We start from the raw sequence: 20,845 nt of genomic DNA on the forward strand, positions 1-20,845 counted from the left end.
TTAAGCTTTTAAAATAAACTAGATTTAAGATACTTACTTTATTCTATTTTGGCATCACTATTCTTATTTTTTTAGTTTTGCTGGATCAAGCAATTCTAGTCAGTTCATGACATAGATTGCACAATCATAACTGATAAACAAAGAAAAATATATTACATAAGAAGGATATAACAAATAACTTAAAAAAATCAAGTAATTGATAAGTGTTTGTACTTATTTTTCTACCCTGTAATGCTAACATATGTTGCTAGTTGGTCAACTATTTCTTCTTCTTTTAGTAGCCCAGAATATGCTAACATTTCATTTATGATTATGCTCTGAAAATCATATATTGAAAATATATTAATATAGCTAATCGAGAACAATACATAAGGAACTTATAGACAAAGCACAAAAAAATAGAAAACTTATAGCAAATTTGTATATCTTATTTCTTTCTGTGCTTGGACACATTTTGTGCCAAGGGTCAAGAACATAAAGTCTATTGTCTTTAACATTCAAAACATATAACAACCAATGACCCTCACAGCAAACTGGTGCAAATAAACATTGTCTGGTTCTCAATTTAAACTTGTCAGGTTGTGTTATATAATTTGCTAGATTATTTCTAAATGGTAAGACTTGTTTGTTTTCTCATTAATATATTTTTTGCTGTGGTTCTTTAACAAGAAATTCTGAAATAGTATGCAGCAACACATGTATAATAAGCATCAACACATTAATAATAGAATACAACACATAAATAAGATAATAAAGCACATGACTGATAGAGCACAACCCAGAAAGTCTATAGTAACATACCATTATGAATGGGGATATGCAGTATATTTGGTCTGTAAATCTAATCTCTTAATGTTTTTGGTGCTCAAGATGAAACGCAAACCCCAACAAACTGTGTAAAGAAAGAAGAGAAATCTAGTTATATAGCATTTCATATGGAAAAATACATTCAAATAAGATTGAAATATATCAAGAAAACAAGAAAGAGTCTTACGAATTGATCAATGTATGTTCCAGGGGATATTGACATTAAATGATCTCTATACCCCACAAAGTAGCAACTGGGATCATTTAGTTTGAAAAGCTCTTCGACCTCATTATTCTGAAAAGCAATTTCGTTGGTTGCCCAGAAGTAGACCTGATCTATTAGGTCTGATGTAGGTGTGAAAACTTGATTTTCCTTTGCTGGACTCTTAAGCTTATCTAGGACCCATTCCATCGGTGCTGGTTGTGCTGACATGGATGGCATTGGGAGTTTGGCAAAGTTTAGTGCATCTTCAACACCTGATTGACAATAACGGACTCAGTAGGCTGTGTATTAATCCCATGGTTAAAGGACGGACATGAGAAATCTAAATTTTTCCCTTGCAACATTTTCAACCATCTGCAACTCAACAGCAATATGTACTTGATTAGCTTTAGCCAAACTATACAAAAACAAAGGAATTTAGTTACACAGAAGAAATTTTGCTGCTCAACTGATAAAATACAAAGTACATCACAACAATTAGCTATTCTAGCATAAAAAATTAGATAATTCACCTTTCACCAACATCTATCTGATCTTTAGTTGCTGGGTCAACAGTTTTTCCCTTATCCCCCTTAATGCCAGATGTTACATGTGAAAGGGGGTGGATGTTGAGGAACATTTATAACGTTCTCTTTTACTGAAACATTGATTATATTAATTTTGATCAATGTATATAAAAATGCGTAAGAGAACATGCAAGCAAACAATATTTAGTTCTCAACACAAAATATAAAGTATAGCATACCAATTAGCTATTCTAGCACATACACAAGGAAACTCACCTCTCAACAGCATCTGCCTGGTCTTTTAATGGCCCCTCAACAGTAATCTGATCGACAACAACAAACTCAGCAGGCTCTATTCATGTTGATCCACTTGCGTCAGAGCTACTTTCTCAGTTGATGAATGTGTATCAATTCCAAGGTCAAAGGATGGACATGATAAATCTAAATCTTTCTCCATTGCAATATTTTCAAACATCAGCAACTCGGCAGTAATATCTGCTTGATTAGCTTTAGCCAAACTATACAAAAACAAAGGAATTTGGTTACACAGAAGAAATTTTGCTGGTCAACAGATAAGATACAAAGTACAAAACAACAATTAGCTATTCTAGCACATAAAATAGAGAACTCACCTCTCCCCAGCATCTCTCTAATCTTTAGTTACTGACTTGCTGGGTCAACAGTTTTCTCCTTTTCCTTCTCAATGCCAGATGTTACATGTAAAAACGGTGGATGTTGAGGAACATCTATAATTGTTCTCTTTTACTAAAACATCGATTATATTAGTTTTGATCAATGTATATAAAAATGTGTAAGAGAACATGCAAGCACATAATATTTGGTTCTCAACACATAAAATACAAAGTACAACACAATAATTAGTTATTCTAGCATACACACAAGGAAACTCACCTCTCAACAGCATCTATCTGGTCTTTTAGTGTCCCCTCAATACTCACTTGATTGACAACAACGGACTCAGCTGTCTCTATTTGTTGTTGATCCACTTGTGTCAGAGCTGCTTTCTCAGTTGATGACTAATGAACGGATATTGTATACATTTTTTAATGTCATTTTCTTAGTATTTTCAGTATATTTTGTTAAGTTTTATTATGTTTTAGTAGGTTTTAATGCAAAATTCACTTTTTGGATGTTACTTTGAGCTTTTGTGTTTTTTTTAATGATTTTAGGTGATTACATAAGATGCAAGCACACAATATTTGGTTCTCAAAACATAAAATATAAAGTGCAGCACAACAATTAGCTATTCTATCACACTAACAAGGAAACTCATTTCTCAGTAGCATTTGTTTGGTCTTTTAGTGGCCGTTCAACACTTTTCTCAAAGTTTGTTCATCCAAGGAGCTTCCAAGAATCATAGTGTGGCTATTCAAGAAAAACATGTCAATATTAACATGTTAGATAGAAGCACTATTAAGATAAGATAACTTACATGCTAGAGTTAAGCATTCTTGTGCGATCGGAAGATGTATCACCAAAGATCTTAAAAACTTCAAAATAGAGAATTTTATTAATGAAAGACAGAAAAAATCTCAAGGGATTTCAAATCATAAAGAAATCTTACATGTAGGGAGTAGTTGGTAAATGTTTCAATATAGGAACTAGACCAAAATATTTACTTGGACTGAAACATAGATTATGTGATTTAGTGTTGAAACAAAAATAAAGAACTAAAACACTGATCAGCAAACAAATATTGTAGCATAACACATAAACTAGAAAGTATAGCACACAAATTGGGAAACTCTCATTTTAAAAGAATCAATCAACTCTTTGTTTGTGGGATCTTTGTTTTTCTCGAGTATTTCATCGAGAAAGTCAAATGGATGGTTTTGATAATGAGAAGCATTATCTTAATCTTTCAATCTGCAAAACAAATAGATTGACTAAACATAAGTAGAGTAGTTCTCAATGGATTATATAATTTATTTAGTTAAATAATTAACTTATATTTAGTTAAATTTATATTTGTTTCTTTTATTTTTTTTTTGCAGGTTGTTGATCTTTCTTTTGGAATGTTGCTTTTTCAGGTTCTTTTCCTGGTTTTTTCCTTTTTCTTTTGAAAATCTTTCTAATAAAACTTAAAATAAATTTGGATATGAACTAAAGATATATGATAATAGTATATCAAATTTTATACAAAGAATAAATGAAAGTCAGTATATTAAGCTTATATGGTTGGAGTGCTGGCGGGATCTTGTTTTTCGTCATGTGCGGGGTTGGAGGGTTCATAATGCTTGTGGATCTAAAGCACCAGAAAAATTAGCTAAGAAAATACAAAAACTATAGGAACAACATACAAATTCTTATGGGAGTTTAAAAAAAAAAAACAAACGTACTCATTTGAAATCTCCTTGCTTCTTTGTTTTTAACTCACATTTATTTTCGTCTTTTATTGAATTTTTTTGTTTGAGTCTCTTTAGGCTTTATTGCTTTTGTGCTATAATAGTTAAAAAATTATTGAAGACAACACAAAAGAATAAAAATAAAACATAGAACAATAACAATAGCGAACAACACAGAATTAAAGTTTTATAGTACATATACTTACTTACTTTGTTGTTTGAGCTTCTTTAGGCTTTGTTCTCTACCCCTTTTTTTGTTTTTGTTTTTTGCTTTTGTTTTTTAGTTCTAAAAATACATTTAAAAATCTTTAATAAGAGAGAGATTTAATTTTATAATAGAAAGGAATTTATTGGGAAACAATGTGAATCTTACTCAGAATCTGATATAGTTTTGTTTTCTATTTTTTCTTTATCAAAAGTGGAAGTAGGAGGTTCTATTGTTTTCTCTATCTTTTTGGCCTCCATATAAGCTCTTTTTCTCATTGTTTTATTTTGTTTTACGAGGCCCTGAAACAAATAGTTATTTAAGACATTTATCAAACTAATCAAAAATAGACAACATAAACAAAAGATCTCAGCACACATACTTACCCCCTTATTTTTTGGATTTATTCTCAATTTTCTGTACTAATTTTTTCCTATTCCAATACAACACCTATGGTTTTTAAGGGACATTAGGTATTGGCTCAACTACCCACCTTTTGCTATGGAAGTATATGATGATCAGAGCATATGTACACCCATCCACCAATTTTTTGTTCCTTCCCCTGAAGGTTTTGACACCTACTATGAGACATTCGTGAACATGGCTAGCCCAGTTCTTTTCAATTATGTTTTCTATATCTAGAATTGCAGAAAAGTGAACTGAAGATATCTTTGGGATTGTTGTTAGGCACAAAAAGCTTTTTTGAATGGACAGAACAAATGCTCCTTTAAACTTTGTTTTGTTTTCATTAGTATCAATTGTGGTTTAGACAATCATATCCCTCAAATCTGAGAAGGACTTGTTCTGGAATGGCCTTATTATATTCTTTATATCTTCAGTCATTTTAGATTCTTTAATCTTTGAAGGTATAAGTTCACTTAAAAATATATATTTAAAAAATAAAAAAATGAAAAACAATACACTAATTTAAAGACAAAGCACAAAGATGTTAGAAAATAGCACCCAAAAATACCTATTGAAGTTAGACCTAGATCTTTCCCAATCTTTATTGATGTGATTGAAGATTCTAAGCAATCGCTTTCAGGATCATAACGTCTAACAAGCTCCATTTGAAGAGCGTGACTCAGGTTCAATACTGGGATATTCCTTAAATCCCTAAACCCCATTTCATTCACAATATGTATTTTACCATCAGACATTGCTTTGAAAATCTTTGCAACATATATATGGCGGAAAACGTCAAATGTCATGAGTTCTCTACAAAAATTCATGTAGTCATGTTAGATCATATTGCTTAGATGAAGTTGAATGTTAGATCACATAAATATACTCACAGAATATTTTTTTGTTTCTTTCTCTTCCTCATTTTTCTGTCTAGAGCCATCTTTCTTGATAAGTGCTTTCCTTGTCCTACCAATATCCAAAATATGATACTAGAGTTTTTTTTTGTTGGTTAAATGGAAGCAAACTAAATAGAGACATGTAGCAACAGAATGTACGCTCATTTGTGATCGCCAAGAATAGAGATATGTTGCATTTCATGACTAAAACCATACAATAAACCAAAGCATACAAAGAATAAACTATAACATACAAATAATAGATCTCAGCACACAAACATTCAAACACATCACACATACTATGAAACTCAGCACTGAAATACAAAATCAAAGCACATAATATAAACATTAAAACACAAAACAACACAAAAATACAGAATCAAAGCACGATCATTTTAATTTTCTTGCAACGCGCATTGGATTATTCCTTTGATGGAATATGTGATTGAGGAAGCTACGCGTGTGTTTCAAGCCCAAAAGAAAAAAGAAAAAAATCTTCAGAGGTTGTGGCTGCAACTATAGATCAATATAATGGTGAATAGATTACACGCGGGCTAAGGATATGGTCACATTCATTTAATTTAATCATTTACTAAATATTGAACTCGGCTTGTGCATTTTTGTACTTGCAATTCATATGACAATGCTCAGTTACTATTATTATACCTTGTGTGTTTGTATGCATATTTTCATACTTAAATGTAGCTGCAGCACTTTATGCATCTTTGGGGGGACTAGGCATTTGACTGGTTATGGGAATCAATTCTTTTTTGTGATAATAACAACTATTATTATAATATTTTTATACTTAAATTTATGCAGCACTTAAATTTTTATACAAGCATGTTTACTCATCTTAATTGGATGTGGCAACCCTTTTTAATGAATAATAACTATTATTATAATATTAGTATTCCTTTGGAAGCATGTCTTTGGAATGTGAACTTGGATTTTTACCTCAGCAACTTGTATTGTAAGGCATCTTTCTAAGTATAATAATTAGATGATCAATTCTTCCTCACCCTGATTGTGCATGTATTTTGCGATCTTGTTCTGTTTGATTGGCCTTTATTGTTAACAAAACCGAACCAATTACCGAACTTACGGTTACTAGGATCAATATGGTTGAGCTGGCATAAACACCCCTTTTGACTAGGTAGCATTCACCATTTAACCAACCTATCCTATAAGGCTGCCTCTTACTCATGCTTGTGCCAGTTATCAATAAGATCATTGCAATCCCAAAGATAAGCCTGCCAACCATCACATCATTCAAATTTTGATGTGTCGGTGTACAGATTTGAATGTCTAATTTCGATAAATGATACCGTTTATATATAGGTTTTGTGGGTTGTGTATACTGTGGATCTGATGCTCTGATTCTTTGTGTAAAGATTTATTTCTCGTTGCTTAAAAGTTAAAAATCCTTTTGATGATTATTAGAAATCTGGACAAATCAGACAATTACTGAGTAGATGGAACCAAAGTTTGTTTTTTAGGTTGATAGGTGTTGTGAAATTCATGAATTTGATTTGTCAAAATACACTTGTACAGTTATCTAATATGATTATTAAGCCATATATGGGACATTATTTGTTGTTCTTCGATTTAGTTGCTAGTCCGGTCCCATTCTATGCACCTTCTGATCTTTCATATTTGTTGATCTTTTCAATGACTTTTATTAATCCTATTTACTGACGTCTTATACTGCCGCCTGCCTTTCAGGTTCTTGTTGGCAGGGCAACCCTTAGACATATTATCAATGTCATTGGAGGGCATATTGATGAGAAAGGTGATCTAAGTAAGAACATAATAAAGCCTTTTCACACCTTAGTGGTAGAGAAAATCTTTTATCCATTGTTTCCTTGGGATGTTTACAATTGATGGTTCTTTTGTGAACAATTGTAGACATTGAGCATTACTTGCCCATTCACAGAAAAGCTCCTGCTTTTGTTGAGCAAGCTACTGAGCAACAGATTCTTGTCACAAGAACCAAGGTATTCTTTTCATGCATTTCTTTCTTACCTTAGAGGAAGGACGCCATCACCGCATTTTTTGCTTGGTCCTTCTGTTCCTTGTTCCATAGTTTTTTGCTTGCATTTACATTAATTGCTACGGCTGAAAATCATATGTTGTTATCTTTATTAACATTTTAACGAAGTTGTATTACTATGGCTGAATTTTGTTTGTGCAATTCTGGTTGTCGTATTTTTGGGTTAGTGCACTTCTGTTTGCTGTGATCAAAAGTTCTATTAATTGCTATGGCTGGAAATCATATGTTGTTTGCTGTGACCAAAAGTTCTATTAACTTCTTAAAGCTGTGTTGCTAGTGCATTTCTATTAAGTCACTAAAAGTTCAATTTCTAGCATTTAGATTTACACCATATAATGAGGCTTCTAGTGAAACCGGAATTTGAATGCAAAAATAAAGAGGGTGGTAGACAATTAATTATTTGTATAGAATACATGACGGAATATATAATATATATTAAAAATGAATTAAATCTTTGAGTTTGATTTTTTAATTTTTATAATTGCGAATGTCATTATGAGTATTTTTCTAACTACTTTTCTATATAATTATGCAGGGTAATAATGAAGATTAAACTGATTATTATTGTGGTTTATTGGCTACGATAGAGTAGTGTTGAGAATGGATACATGTTTATGGTTGACTAATCACTTTTATTAGAAGATACTTATGTAAGATATGTTTTTTGTAGAGTATTAGTAGTAAATTTTAAGTGGTATTATGGTTATTTTGATATGCCTATGCTTACTTTAGTGTGAGATGTATGAATATTCACAATTAACTTCATTTTAGTACTTTTGGATCATTATTATAAATATATTTTGGTTAGAGATAATTTTTATTATTTAAAGAAATTATTTAGTATAATTATGTTTTTATTTTTATTTTATAATATTTAGCTCATTTAATTAAAAATGCAGAATTATTATACATGTAATGAAATTACTAAATATTATGTTGTATTAATAATTATTAGAATATTATATATATACAAAAAATAAAAAAATAATAACAGACCTAAGGCTACACTTATATACAGTAACTATGGTATACAAAAAAAAAATGAGGGACCTAAGGCTACACTTATAAACGGTAGCCATGTTATACAATGTGGCTATGCTTTGCAGGTGATGTTGTAGCATTGAAAAGCGTAGCTTATTCTGATAAAAATGGAAGCTGAAAAGTGTAGCCTTTGCTTCTGATGAGCATCACTTGAAAAGCGCACCCTATTCCCAAACCCCAAAAGCGTACCCCTTGGTGTAGAAAAGCGTAGCCTTTGAGAATAGGCAACGGCCGAATAGGCATCCCCACCAAAAGCATCTCCGTAGCCCGAAAAGCGTAGCCCTAGCCTAAGGCATCATTTTTTTTTACTTTTGGCTATACTTTGGGTATTTTTCTTGTAGTGCACAGAAAGAAATAAAATGTCCTAATTTGAGTGCGATAAAGTAGACAAGATTCAAACAACTTGAATGAGTGACGAGAATCTTATTACACAGGAGAACGAGAAGAATGCGAAGTGATTGCATGCATATATACTGACAGTAATAAAATGAGGATGAATCGAACTTAATACCTTGAATAATCGTCAGTTTTTTTTGCTTCTTAATGTTTATTCGAGTTTTAGTGATTTGATTTGAGAAGTTTCTGATTGTTAAACAATTTTGGAATGAAAGTGGAAGAAAGGGTTTTGTAATGAGAGTGGAAAAAGAATGAAACATGCATACTTTGAATTTGCATTCATGTAGTGCATGTGCACACATTTTTTCTTGAAAGTGTTTTCAGTTGTTGCTGGGCCAACTTGGTTGGGCTTGATTGCCAAAAAGACTTGTACATATAGCAGTATTGTAATATTTATGTTTGTCCAAGCTTGTCCAAAGAAATTTTTTTTTTTTTACTAAGACACGTGTGTTGGACGAGTGTCGATGAATGTCGTATCTAAAATGTATCCGATACATGGACACGGTAATTCAACAAAGTATCTATGCTTCATAGTTTTTAAGTTTAGAGTCACATTCTATCTTTTATTTTTCAAACATGTTATTTATATACAAAAAATCAGTTACTAAATCAATCACCTATAAAAAATACATGTTGAAATATAAAATATATATTAAAATATATTAAACATCACATGTATTTATATACAACTATATAATAACTAATTTAATGATTAATTTTATATATACATATAATACTTCTATTTTATTTTTTATGGTTTTTTCAAGTGTCTCATTTATTTGCATCTTCCTTTCTCAAATACATTATTTAGGGTAATTTACATTCATAAATTAATTGGAGATCAAATTTACGTATATGTTCTTAATAGAAATTGGTTACATGCCTATCATAAACAGTTTTATATAAATCAAATTAGAGAAATTTGATTTAGCAAGCATTCAAGTAAATCGAATTAGATCAATTTCATTTACTATAGGAGGAAAGAGATTGCATCATTTTTGAAATTCCTTAGTAAATCTAATCAGCCTAATTCGATTTACTTGTACAAGAAAGTCATAGTAAATCAAATCAGGTTAACTCAATTTAATGTAGTATATATTTCAAAATAAGTTAAATCAATTTAGTAGGGGTATGTCCTATAAATACAACCAGAATATTTGCTCCTCATAAGAGTGGCACTTACAATGACTAATGATTATTATTTTTAAATTTTTGTGCACTATAGGGAAACAGGAAACTACTAAGAAAAAAATACGTGAGGGAATAAAATTAACCGATAAAGATCCAATAAGTGTCTTTATCAGATAGTCAGACGAGTTTTATTGAGCTGCAAAGTACTATAATACAGAAAGTTGGAGTCTATGGCATCAAACATGTGGAGAAATTCTTTGTTAGGATTTTGATTTCTATTGTGCGAGATTTTGTGAAGTACAGCTCTTTTGTAATAGATAGTGATGAAGATTTGCAACTTTTGTTTCACTGTCGTTGTCAGTTTTTCGTGGTAAGAATCCAAGAATTGTTGGCTAAGCTTGGAGATGTGATTGCTAGTTCAGGAGGGTTGAATTAGAATCATCAATTTGTGACACTTCCAAGAGTTTCTAGCTTAATGCCTATTGTTGTCTCTACATTTGTAGCTTCAGTTGCACCTCAAGCAGTATTGGTGGCATATCCATTCTTTGAAGTTGATCTAAATTAATTGAATTAATGATGAAAAAATTGGTGAGAATTATTCTTTTGGTGATCTTGCGATTATGAAGGCTACTTCTCCTAGGATGATACCAGCTTTAACGAGAGGTGGAGAACCAGATCCTATGAAAGATGTACTGCGTGCAAGATGATGATGATGTGGAGCCTACCATGATAGTTGAGGATAACAATCAGGATTTAGGAAAGAGTATTCTAGTTGGTTAGGGTGACCCCTCGAGTTCTGAAACTTAACAATATCTGCTGCACTTTTTTACTTTAAACTTGGAGGCCATGGCATAGCAAGATTTTCCAAACGCACAAATTTGGATTTGAGGGGCAGAGATTCACAATATCCATCAGCTCCAACTGAGTTTCAAGTTGGTCAACAGTTTTAGAGTAAAGAGGAAGACGTATTAAGTGTCAAGACTTGTAGCATCCATTGTGGGATTGGGTATAGAGTGTTCGAGTTAGATCATATCAAGTACCATAAAAAGTGTAAGAAACTGAAAAAGATTGCAGTTGGTTAACTTAGATCACTCTTCACTAGCGAAAGGATACTTAGGAGGTCAGAAGGTTTAATGGACCTTACACATATCTGTCTACAGAGATTTCTAGTGATCACAAAAAGCTTGATTACCATGTCATATGTGCTTTCATTTTTTCTGTAGTATGAGCTGATGTTGCTTTATCAATTAATGTATTGCAAAATATGACAGAGGCAAATTATGATTTCAGACCGAGCTATAGAAAGGTTTGGTTACGTTATTGGCCAAGCAGAAGACTATTGCACAAATTTATAGGATTGGGATGAGCCATACCATGAGTTACTAAGATGGGTTTTAAGTGTGCAGATAACAATGTTGGATAGTATTGCAAATAACAACGGATCCGAGTTGAGACCAAGTTGAGAGTGATTAGCTTATTTCTACCAGCTTTTCTGGACATTCCCACAATGTATCAAGGCTTTCAAGTTGCAAGTCACTGGCTGGATAGTATTGATGAAACTTACTTGTATGACAAATATGGGGGTACCTTCATGGTGACAATTGCACAAGACATGAATTCTAATATCATCCTTGTGTCTTTTATACTTGTTGAAGGTAAGAATGTAAAGTCATGGTCATATTTTCTATTTCACCTTCGGTAGCATATCATGCCTCAACCAGGTATTCTAGTTATATCGAATAAAAATAATGTAATCAAGGCTACTTTGAAGGCGCCTAATGGTAGATGACTCCCGCGTAGTGCTTATCGTGCATTTTGTATTTGACAAGTTGCAGCAAATTTTGTTTTGAGTTTCAAGAGCAAGGATGTAAGGAGGTTTTTCATGAATGCTACTTATGCTAAGACTGAGGTTAAGTTTGACTACTAATTTGATATTTTTCGAAGTGAAGATCTAGCCATGTGTGAGTGGGCTAATAGGATTGAATATGAGAAGTGGACCTTGCATCGGGATAAGGGTTGCAGATTCGGGCATAAGGAACCTTCGTGAAGCATACCATGCTAACTTCTCATGCTGCTAATAAATCGGGTTGGCTATAAAACAGTAAAAAATATTTATTAAGAATTCATAATAAACTTTACACAATCAACAAATAACTCAATTAAAAAATTTTCATATTATTCATAACTCATTAAAAATAAATTAAATAATAGCCCAAATCATAATCTTATAATTTATTAAGTATCTTTATGAAAAGTAATGACAATCTCATCCTAAAAGGTCAAAGTCTAGTCATATCATATATGCAAAAGTCAATTTTGGTGTTCCCACCATATACCTTACTCTAACTAAATCAACTTTTCACAAGTCTACATTCAACTACAATTACTACCTATCTAAATTTAGTTATAATCAATAATTCTAAATCATTACTATCACTTCAAAAATTCTAATTAACCATTCTAAATCACTACTCTAACTAACATTTATAATTTAATAATTGTAAGTTACAAAGTATCGCTAAATTTATAATCTAACATAAAGAAACTAAATTTTGTGTACTTTCCTCTTCATTGATGTTACCAGCAACATAAGAAACTCTATCTAGTTGGTAAATATGATTTGAGTTATTCTCTATAACCACAGTTTTAAACTTTGTCACTTTGTACTCTCTAGATTTTCTCTTTGGCAAAGGTTGGGGAAGAGGAAGTGAATGAATATAAATTGTATGAAGATAATTCGATCCTTATATAGAAAACCAAGAATAAATCAAATAAGAGGCACTCAAATTATGTTGAAAAACTCTCTAAGTAAATCGAATTTGGGTGATTCAATTTCTGTTTCAACTCTCTCTTTTTATAAATTGAAATTACCTAGTTCGATTTACTATGGAACAAGATTTCTCTCTCTATTGTTCTAGTAAATTGAATTGGTTTAATTCAATTTACTTAGATGCTTGCTGAATTAAATTGAATTAATTCAATTTACGTGTAAATATTTAAATCGAGTTAACCTGGTTCGATTTATATAGATCTATTTAAGATAGACTTTATAACTAGTTTTTATTAAGGACATATGTGCACATTTGATCTACAATCAAATTATTGATATAAATTATTGTATTATTTATGATAATAAGTAATATTTATATCAATTTTTTAATTTTTTTTGCATATTTTTTATAATAAAAAATATTGTTTCCTCATTATCTATTAATAATTTTAATAAAAATAAAATAAATAATACATAAAACTTAGAATATATTTTTATTTTATATTACCTAATTAAAAAAACTAAATAATTATTGGATGTACAAATTTATTATATGAAGATTATATGATAAATTATTAAATGAATTGATATGTTTGATTGAATATATTTAACTATTTAAAATATAATCTTTACATGAAGATATTATTACTGAAGGGTAAGCTAACATGTGTCTTAATGACACATAATAAGTTTATTATTGTTGAAAAATTTTAAATATTTTTATCTAATGAATATAAAATAAATATATTAAAAATTTAAATTTTTTTATATTTTTAATAAAAACTTTCTTAATTTATATACTCAATATGTGCTATTAAAATACAAGATAAATAAATCAGATTTTTTTCAAATAAATAATTTAATTATTTTATTTACTAAAATATGTAATTTGTAACGTATTTACCAATTTGTATAATTTGGATGATCTCGTTTACCCTGTAAACGAAATCATTATGAATGTATCTCGTTTAACGAGAGAAGCCAAATTTTGCTTTGCACGTATCTCGTTTGCAAACCATATATTTGGAGTTTGAAAAAAAATACATATCTCGTTTAGAGTAAAAACGAGATACGTGTATTATTATAAAAAAATTACGATTAAAATAATATCAATAATTCAAATTTTAGCGTGCAATTAATACTCAGAGAGGTTGGTAGAAGAGATTAAAATGGATATGTTTGATCAATTAGAACTCAAAAAGAGTACATAAAAAATTTTAGATTAAATTACAGATCAAATTGGATTGATTTAAATTTGAAAAATAAAAAACTCCTACGTGTTTTCATGATGAGAATAAATGCCAACTCCTTAAAAATTGAAAGATGAGAAGTGTGAAGTTAATAGGGATAAATAAAATAGAAAAAGAATAGGGAGATAACCATTTCAATTGTGTGACAAATTGTTAGGAGAGGTTGATAGGGGATAAATAAACCAGAGGAAGAGTGGGAGATAATCGTTTAAATTGTGTGCCAATTATCTCCCACTCTTTTTTCGGTTTTATTTATCTGTATAGGAAAGATAACATTTCAATTGTGTGTCAATTGTTAGGAGAGATAATCATTTCAATTATTTTTCCAATATTGTTCTGTTTTATTTATCGTGCATCAACTTCATGCTTCCCATCTTTCAATTGGGTTGGCATAATTACAACATTTATTTATCCTTCGTTTTAATATATTCCACCCATAGTTGTAAGAATCGGTATCTAGTCGATCCGGTTGAGCAATTTGACCGAATAAAGAACAGAACCGAATAAAATCGAGTTGAACCGTTTGATTTTGATGAAAATCGAAGAATCGACGGTTTTGCGTAACCCGGCCGGTTTGAAACTCTCTCTTTTTTTTTGCCAAAACGATGTCGTTTTAGATCTTAAAAAAAAAACACTCGAATACCCCCAATCCCAGTAACCCTCCTTGAAGTCTCTTCCAGTCTTCCTCACCTCATCATACCATAGTCTCTCTCAACCTCACGTCACCTCATCGTCGGCCGTGTCGTCTTCTTCATCTCGCTGGACACGATGCATCTCCGACGACGTCCCTTGCACCATCGCGTTTTGGGTTGCAAATCGTCTTCTTCGTCGTGGCTCCTTGCTCTACATCTTTATCGCCGTCTTCGCATATTCTCCGTCCTCTGCGTCCTCTCTCGGACAGGTTGGTGGTCTCTGTGTTTTCCATTTTCTCTATTTTTTAGTTATTATGTGTATGTTATATTGTTAATTATGAATTTCTATTTATGACTTTATGTTATATTTGTTGATTCTGTTTTAATTATTTCTGTTTATGTTATATTTGTTTATTATTGATTATGAATTTGTTGATTATTGATTATGAATTTGTTAAATTTTTTATTATGAATCTGTTTAAGTTAATGGCAGATTGATGTCTTTTTTATGATTATTAGTATTTATAGTTGTTTTTGTTGATGTTGCTACGAATTTAGGGCTGCTGAATAGGGAATAGGGAATATGTGATGTGAATTTGTAATAGCTAGCTGTTATTTTATACCTTTGCTATTCCATATTATTTTAGAATGGCTTCAGCGAATACACCATCAAAAGCACCATCCTCGCAAGAACAAGGATTAACTCCTGATGCATTAATTGGAACAAAAAAAAAAACAACAATAGAGCAAAAATTGATCTTGCATGGGGCCATTGTAAACAAGTTGTAGAATCTGGTAAAACTATTCTATTATGTATATATTGTGAGAAGTTTATTAGGGTGGAAGAATTCATTGGTTTAAGCTTTATTTGGCTAGAAAAAGAGGAGATATTGAGTCATGTCGAAAGGTGCCAACTGCAGTGAGATACCAATTCGATCAAAGCATTGAAGAGCTTCGAAGCAAGAAAAAAAAACTCAAGAACAATATACAGAAAGTTATAATGCTTGTGATGAAGTTGAAAGAGAATTTGAAAAGATCGAACTTAATGAGATGCAACAACAACAAAAATCTAGAGTTCCAGCACCTAGCTTTAGAAAAGGAAAATAAGTCAAAGAATTACAATCCTTTTTTTCATCGGCAACAACACCCGGAGCTCAACCAACTATCAAAAGTGTTCTCCAAAGCAAAAAAATTATAGAGAAGTGTGATATGGCTATTACGAAATGGATTATGGATGCCTTTGTGCCATTTAATGCTGTTAATTTAGTTGTTGAGAAAATTGTTGAGGATGTGAGGAAAATGATTGTGGTTATCATGAGATTTGGAAACAAACTGGATGTACTATTATGGCCAATGGATAGACTAATCATTGTAGGCGTACTTTAATCAATTTTTTGGTTTATTGTCCTAAAAAATTATTTTTCTAAGGTCAGTTGATGCTTCCAATGTCTCAAAAACTGCTGATGCTTTGTTTAAGTTGTTTAGGGATGTTGTATTATTTGTTGGTCCTGAGAATGTTGTGCATATTGTAACATATAATGCTGCAAATTATGTTGCTGCTGGAAGATTGTTAAAGTCTGAGTTTCCTAAATTGTATTAGTCCCCTTGTGCAGCTTATTGTATTAATATGATGTTTCAAGATATTAAAAAGTTACAAGAAGTAAGTGAAACTGTGTCACAAGCTTTAATGATCACCAAGTATATCTATAATCATTGCTATCTACTGTTCTTGATGAGAAAATTTACAGGTGGGCGAAAAATACTTTGTCCTTCTCTAACTCGGTTTGTCACTAATTTCATTGCTTTGCAAAGTATTTTAGGTCAAAAGGATCCTTTGAGAGCTATGGTGACCTCTAAAAAATGGACAAACTCAGCTTACTCCAAAAAAGCCAAAGCTAAAAGATTTGTGGATAGTGAAGACAAAGTTGTAATGGATTTTTCTTATCACGCTATTTATAAGGTTAGAGGAGAAATGGTGAAGAGGTTTCAAAAAAGAAAGAAGGTTGCTGATCCTTATTTGAAGATTTTAGATACACGTTGGGATTCACAACTTCAAAAAAAATTTCATGCCGCTGGTTATTGGTTAAATCCAACTTTTCGATTTAATGCTGAAGAGTTTAAAAAACATAGGCAAACGACTTCTGGCTTGCTAGATGTCATTAAGAAATATGCTTATGGTGATTCAGATTTGAATTCTAAGCTGACAAGTGAGATGAGGATCTTTAAGAATGCTGAACAAGATTCTGAAAGACTGTCTGCAATACGTGAACAAAGCACTGTTATGCCAGGTGAATTTCTTCATAAAATTAATCTTTTATGATTGTGATGTATTTATGATTTGATATTTATGATTATGATATATTATTCTTTTTTTATGTTAGGATCAATGGTGAAAATCCTTAGGTTGTGAAGCGCCAAATTTGTAAAAGTTGGCGATTCGTATTTTAAACCAAACGTGTAGTTTTTCAGGTTGTGAGCGTAACTGGAGTATTTTTGAACCCATTCACTCAAAGATGAGGAATCGATTAAAGCATCAAAAACTTAATGATCTTGTTTATGTTCATTACAGCTTATGGTTATAACAAAGGTACTTTCTTAATTATTTTAAGTTGAAAGTATTATTTTAAAATTTTAATCATCATAAGAGTAACGGAGTATATTGATAACACATAACTGAATGAGAAAGAAAGTTTATGATCCAATTTGTCTTGATGTATTTGAGGATCATTCGGAATAGATATTGGAAGATTCACCACCATTTTTAATTTCTGAAGAAGTTGATGCTTTACGAAATGATCTTGCAAATATGTCTTTTTCGATCACCTTTAAATGATTTATGTATATTTTTTTTATTTATTGATGAATTATGATCAACTAAGATTTGGTATGCTTTATAAGATGTTTATATTATTTTTTATCTTGATTTGTGAAACATTATCTATAATGCTAGATCAATTGGATTTGGAAGATGATGGAGATGATGATGGAGCTAATAATGCTGTGAAAAATGCAAATCAAAATTAAATCAATTAGGATGTAACTCCATATTTGTCAAACGAAGAATAATACCCCGACTTTGAAATCACTCCTTGGATATAGTTCTTGGATTGTTATTCTTATTGTGTCTAATTAAGATACTATTATAGTAGTACTAACTAATTTCATGTCTATCTTTGTATTAGTTATCTTTAGAATTTAAGACTTGGTTACTCTTAAAATATTGGTGAAAATATGTATTTTGAATTTTTTTTAAAATTTTTTTTACTATTTTATATTTTTTATTTACGTAAAATCGGTTTTACGATTCAATAACCAGTAATTTATCGGTTAATCAGTTAACCAATAAACTTGAACAGTTTGATCACTGGTTCAGTTCTTACAACTATGCTTCCGCCAACTTTTTAAGTATTAATTGTATACTAAAAATTTGGATTATTAATATTACTTTAATCGTAATTTTTTTTATAATAATACGCATATCTCGTTTACATTTTAAACGAAATAATTATGAATATATCTTATTTACAGTATGAGATATGTGTTTTTTTCAAATGCTAAATATTTCATTTGTAAATAAAATAAGCCAAATTATACAAATTGATAAATATATTATAAATTACCTATTTTGATCAATAAAATAATTAAATTATTTATTTGAAAAAAAAATTCTAAATAAATCCATCACTAAAATATCGATCATTTACTTTATTAAATTAATCTGTACGGAAGGTGCATGAGCTGCATGTAAAATCTGTTACAGCAACTGTTCCACGCTGGCAGCTCGAATTCAAGAAGGCAGCCAGTCCATTACGGGCACCTGCGACAGTGGAGGATATTTTCGGCATTTAAGAAACTAGTCCCCAGTCCCAGTGGCTGAAATGGTAGTTCAGCCAACATTGAAGGGTTCGTTGGTCAATTCCTCTCTTCAAATTAAAAAAAATAAAAATAAAAATCGAAAGAGAAAGTTTAGAAGTAGAAGATGAAAGAGCATTACATGGATATTTGTCAGTCACCAGACTCATAATCAAAATCACAACACAAACCACTCCTTCCTTTTCTTTTATTTTCTTCTCCAATCTCCACTCACTGTTCCACATGCACAAGTTAACCCACTGACACACTCCAAATTCTTCTCCCAAACAAAACCTCACTTCCTTCTTCAATTCTCTTATTATATTTATTACTTTCTTCTTCTTCTTTTTCTAACGCCCAAATGCAGGAGATACATTCAATGGGAGGCACCAGGTTCTTCGGCGCCGCTGCTGACAGGAGGCTCAGGCCACACCACCACCACCCTCACCAGAACACCGCTACCAACTGCCACCAGCAGCAAGCACTTAAATGTCCCCGTTGTGACTCACTCAACACCAAGTTCTGTTACTACAACAACTACAACCTCTCCCAGCCACGCCACTTCTGCAAGAACTGCCGCCGCTACTGGACCAAAGGCGGCGTCCTCCGCAACGTCCCTGTCGGCGGCGGTTGCCGCAAGTCCAAGCGTTCCAACGACAACAAGACCGCCAAAACCAGCAAAAATAATAATAGTAATAATAATAGCGCCACCGCAACTTCCTCCGCGGAAACGCCGCCGCAAACGACGTCGTCTCAGGCTCCACCGACGGACCAGAACTCCAATTCTCACTCCAGCAGCGAGAGCTCTAACCTCACCGCGGCGGCGGCGGCGGCGACCATCGGCACGACGGAGCTTAACTCTGATTCTTCCAAGTTGTTGATCCACGAGAATAACAACAACAACGCTTCCTCGAACCCTAATTTGGAGAGCGGTATTTTCTCTGAGATAGGGACGCTGACGAGCTTGATGGCTTCTTCCTCTTCGAACAACGATGCATTGGCGTTTGGATTTGGAGGTGGTGGTGTTGTTCCTGATGCGACGTCGTTTCAGTGGCATCAGCAGCAGAAGTTGCCGGAGAATCTGAACGGTAGTGGTGGGAGCTTGCTGGATCATCATGGACACGGTAGTACTGTAACCGTTGATTTGTCGGCACTTCAGAGCAAGACGGGAAACGGTGGATTTGGACCGTTGGATTGGCAAGCTGGTGTGGATCAAGGTTTGTTTGATCTCCCCAACTCCGTTGATCATGCTTACTGGAGTCAAACTCAATGGCCTGATCACGATAATTCTAATCTCTTTCATCTCCCCTGAGAATGCCTAAACAAATTAAATATCCTCTCAAAATCTCACCTCTTTTTTTTATTTTATTTTTAAATATAACTCTTATTTTTATAACGTGCAAAGTAAATTTGGAATCAAAACTAAAGTTAGAAGAAATTGAAAAGAATGAAAGAAGATGGAAGGGGTTCGTATAATTAATCATCTGATGTATATTTTTTTTTCTTTTTTAATTTGGGAGGTGATTGGGCTTGATTTTAGTTAGTGATGTGCATGCTTAACTAACTTCCATGTTAGTTTTGTCTGTTTTTTTTAATATAATTTTATTTTGAGTTTATGCTTATATATATGTATGTAATGTGGAATTTGATTGACTAGAGAAACAGAGAATATATATATATATAGAAGCAGTGTTTTAATAGCGATTTAGTGATTATTTCTTATGTAGTTGTTTCTTTGTTTATTTAGTTTGTAATCTATCATTATTTGGCATTTGTTTTGAGCTTGAGATTTGAATCTTTCCGTACGTATCAGTGGGTATATGAATATGATGAGTTACATACTTACAGGTCACGGTTAATTAAAATATGATAATTAAAGGAGATTTGTTTAATAATCTGGTATTAAACAGAGAACTAGCACTCTTGTATTTTGGTGGGGGCAGGGCTAGCATTGCATGCGCGATGATGAGTGTTTTGAGGGCGCGTGAGAGAGAGAGGGACACGTGGGAGTGGGTGAGAAGAGAAGAATCCTTGATGTTTAAGATGAGATCAGAGTCGGTTATAGTTTGGTGTGTAATGAAATTCTCCTCCTTGTATTAGAGCATGTAGTAGTAGGTTTTAGCTAAAGTTATTACTAAGGTGTTGGTGTGAGGGGCATGCAGCGAATTCCAAATTAGAATGATGGATGGAGTGGGTAGATGGATAAGATGATGGAGTGCTGGGTGGGAAGGAGAGGAGAGGAGAGGAGAAGAAGGAGGAAGAAGAAGCGGTTATTCATGATGCAGGTGGGTGGGTTGTGGGGTCCCCCCAGA

At 32.2% G+C, this 20,845-nt stretch overlaps 1 protein-coding gene across 1 annotated transcript; it reads left to right on the plus strand.

Moving 5' to 3' along the window:
- The first annotated feature begins 18,372 nt into the window (after window positions 1–18,372).
- LOC112709265 (dof zinc finger protein DOF5.4) lies at window positions 18,373–20,233 on the plus strand. Its single transcript, XM_025761162.3, has one exon. It carries the CDS (start codon window positions 18,895–18,897, stop codon window positions 19,843–19,845), a length of 951 nt encoding a protein of 316 aa, XP_025616947.1. The 5' UTR covers window positions 18,373–18,894; the 3' UTR covers window positions 19,846–20,233.
- Window positions 20,234–20,845: the final 612 nt, after the last annotated feature.

Source organism: Arachis hypogaea, chromosome 1 (assembly GCF_003086295.3).
Source record: "Arachis hypogaea cultivar Tifrunner chromosome 1, arahy.Tifrunner.gnm2.J5K5, whole genome shotgun sequence".
Lineage (NCBI taxonomy): Eukaryota > Viridiplantae > Streptophyta > Magnoliopsida > Fabales > Fabaceae > Arachis > Arachis hypogaea.